The sequence below is a fragment of the Moschus berezovskii genome, chromosome 9 (assembly GCF_049115385.1).
Source record: "Moschus berezovskii isolate FMDL1 chromosome 9, NW_MosBer_1.0, whole genome shotgun sequence".
In the NCBI taxonomy this organism is placed as follows: Eukaryota; Metazoa; Chordata; class Mammalia; order Artiodactyla; family Moschidae; genus Moschus; species Moschus berezovskii.
In genome coordinates this window covers 65,015,348-65,018,195 of record NC_142468.1, presented here as the reverse complement: position 1 = coordinate 65,018,195, position 2,848 = coordinate 65,015,348, and the positions used below count along the sequence as shown (strand labels likewise).

The 2,848-nt window shown below is 40.0% G+C and overlaps 1 protein-coding gene across 2 annotated transcripts; it reads right to left on the bottom strand.

Annotated features, from left to right (window-relative positions):
- Nucleotides 1-1,720: 1,720 nt before the first annotated feature.
- Nucleotides 1,721-2,365, bottom strand: RPL10L (ribosomal protein L10 like). Of its 2 annotated transcripts, XM_088840301.1 has the most exons (2): nt 2,257-2,365; nt 1,721-2,175 (listed from the first exon to the last, which is right to left on the bottom strand). In XM_088840301.1, exons 1-2 carry the CDS (start codon nt 2,363-2,365, stop codon nt 1,721-1,723), a joined length of 564 nt encoding a protein of 187 aa, XP_088696427.1. The 2 variants fall into 2 exon arrangements, with proteins under 2 accessions (XP_088696427.1, XP_055292356.1); XM_055436381.1 differs by having other exon boundaries at nt 1,721-2,365.
- Between the last annotated feature and the right edge of the window lie 483 nt (nt 2,366-2,848).

The window sequence follows — 2,848 nt, the reverse complement described above, 5'->3', positions numbered from 1 at the left end:
GAAAGATTATGTGGTAAAAAATTAACAGGACTGGACAGGAGTCAGAAGATCTGGCTGAAGTATACTTTCATTTGCAAGTTGCACAGTACTTAATCTCCTAGAAAATTTCAGGAGATTTAAAGTATTAATATCAAGTAAAACATGTCAAGTGCTACTTAAGCTGAAAGGTCCTTTCTATATATTCATGTAATTTAGTACCTGCTACTCTTTTTGTTTGAGCTTCCCTGGTGGCTCAGCAGTAAAGAACCTGCCTGCAATACAGGAGTTGCAGGAGAGGTGGGTTTGATTCCTTGGTAGGGAAGATCCCCTGGAAAAGGAAAGGGCAACCCACTCCGGTTTTCTTCCTTGGAAAATCCCACAGACAAAGGAGTCCAGTGGGCTACAGTCCACGGGGTCACAAAGAGTCAGACAGGACTGAAGCGACTAAACCACTGCCATCTTTCTTGTTTAGGTATAATAATAAGTATAGCTTAAAACAGCAATTTACCTTAAAAATACACAAGTAGGTAATATAGTAAGAGCAGAAAAGAAGTATCAAGGCAGACACAAAATTTTAAGATTGACATAGGAATTTTAACTAAATGAAAATAATTTTAAAAGGATGTCTTTCGATACTGCTTATTTACTATTCCTTTTGTTCCTTAAACACATTGACTTCGAAAATGAGTAGTTATAGAAAGCTGAGGGCACTGTTTGCAGGATTGAAATTTAGAAAACTAAATAACCTTAAGAACCAGAATTTTAAAATGTAGTAGAGACCCAGAAACTTTAGCTTATGTAATTTCTAAAATAAAACATAACAACTAAAAACCCCACTCGTATGCACAACATAACTCTAATGTAGGGCAAGCACCGACAGATTGCAAATTATCTCTGGGATCTTTTAAATCTGCACAGATACCTGATTTAGTGTCATTTTCTTTTCTGTTCATTTTACTGGGACTCAGGTCAAGCAATATGAACTTGGACGTCAACCTATGACCTCTCTGTGATGAAGAAAAGATTGGATTGTCCTTTCTTGAATGTGAGATAATGAAAGACTTGTCTGGGGAAATCTTTTGCAGTGATCCCCAATTGTCCCAAGGCTGATAGTTGGAGTTGATAGGTAGTTCTAAAAGACAATGTGCAGAAATGTATAAGGAAAACCTAAGCAACAAGTTTAAGAATAGACTTTTTAGTTTCTAAGAGATCATAGTTGAAACATGACTAATGCCTACCATGATTTTCATTCCTATTATTTTCTATAACAGTAATTGTTTTCTGTAAATCTCAGATTCTTCCCTACTTTTTTATTCAAGGTATTGATAACTGTATAATTTATGACTTCTTTACAAACAAAACTTCTTACATATTTCTCTCTGCTCTCTAGGTTAAAAGTGTGAATTAGAACTGCAATAGCTTTCTCTATGAATGGCATACAAATCGTTCACTTGAAAGTAAATTGTTATTAAAATTCTTTCTGATAATTTTAATAGAAAAATTACTTCTCTAGTAGTCTATGTTTTAAAAATTGGATTTTTTTTTCATGGACAGCTTTCTTTTTTATTTTCATTACTATTAATTTACTATAATTTTATTAATCTTTAAGTGCACTTGTTTCTTTTTTTTAAACGTTTAAAATATTTAAAAAATTAATAATTACTTTTTGCCAGTAAATACAATTTATTGATGAGCAAAATTCAGGCCAGTATGGCCAAAGGTGGCAGTGTTGTCAAAGACCTCAGGAGTGCAGAGCTCGCCACTTGTCCAAAGGGCCACGGTTGGGGACATATTTGACTCCACAGCCATCGGGAACGAGGCGCTTCTTAGCCACTTTGTCTTCAAATTCATCAGCATTAAACTTGGTAAAGCCCCATTTCTTGGAGATATGAATCTTCTGGCGACCAGGGAACTTGAACTTGGCCCTGCGCAAAGCTTCAATCACATGTTCCTTGTTCTGAAGCTTGGTGCGGATGGACATGATGACTTGACCAATGTGGACTCGGGCCACCGTACCCTGGGGCTTTCCAAAGGCACCCCGCATACCTGTCTGAAGCCTGTCAGCCCCAGCACAGGACAACATCTTGTTGATGCGGATGACATGGAATGGATGGAGTCGCACTCGGATGTGAAAGCCATCTTTGCCACAACTTTTCACCATGTACTTGTTGGCACAAATTCGGGCGGCCTCCAGGGCTTCAGAAGAGAGCTGCTCATATTCATCAGACACCATGTGGCCACAGAGTGGGAACTCATCCACTTTGGCCTTCTTCCGACCCAGGTCAAAGATGCGGATCTTGGCATCGGGGACACCTCGGCAGAAGCGAGACTTTGGGTAAGGCTTATTCTTGCAGTACCGGTAACAACGGGCAGGGCGGCGGCCCATGACAACGGGAAGAATCTCTGAAGTGCGTAGCGGTGAAAGAGGCGCTCGCGCTTACGCCTGCGCATGCGCTATATGTACACTGCCCATCTTTAGGTGCCGGAACCATAGAGGACTTGAAGACTCTCTCTCACAACAGCCCCACCATAGATGCAGATATACTCTACGCATGCGTGTGGGAGATTTGAAAACTGAGCAGGACCGAGAGGCTACTAAATATATACGCATGTGGGCTTCCTGGTGAAGCAGTGGACTTTCCAGCAGCGGCCCCGTAAGGCTGTTTCCTTCCTTCTGTTCATCTTGAGTCTAGAATGTTTGCTGTAAGGTTTGTTATAGGTATAAAAGATGTACTTTCCCAGAATTTGAATGAGGAAGGGTTCTCTACCTAGTAAACATACTTTGTGCCTGGTTTGTTCAAATAATGCCAGAGCTCACATCTTCTATCACCAATTGTAGATCAATTGCTATTTGTCAGAGTATGTGCTC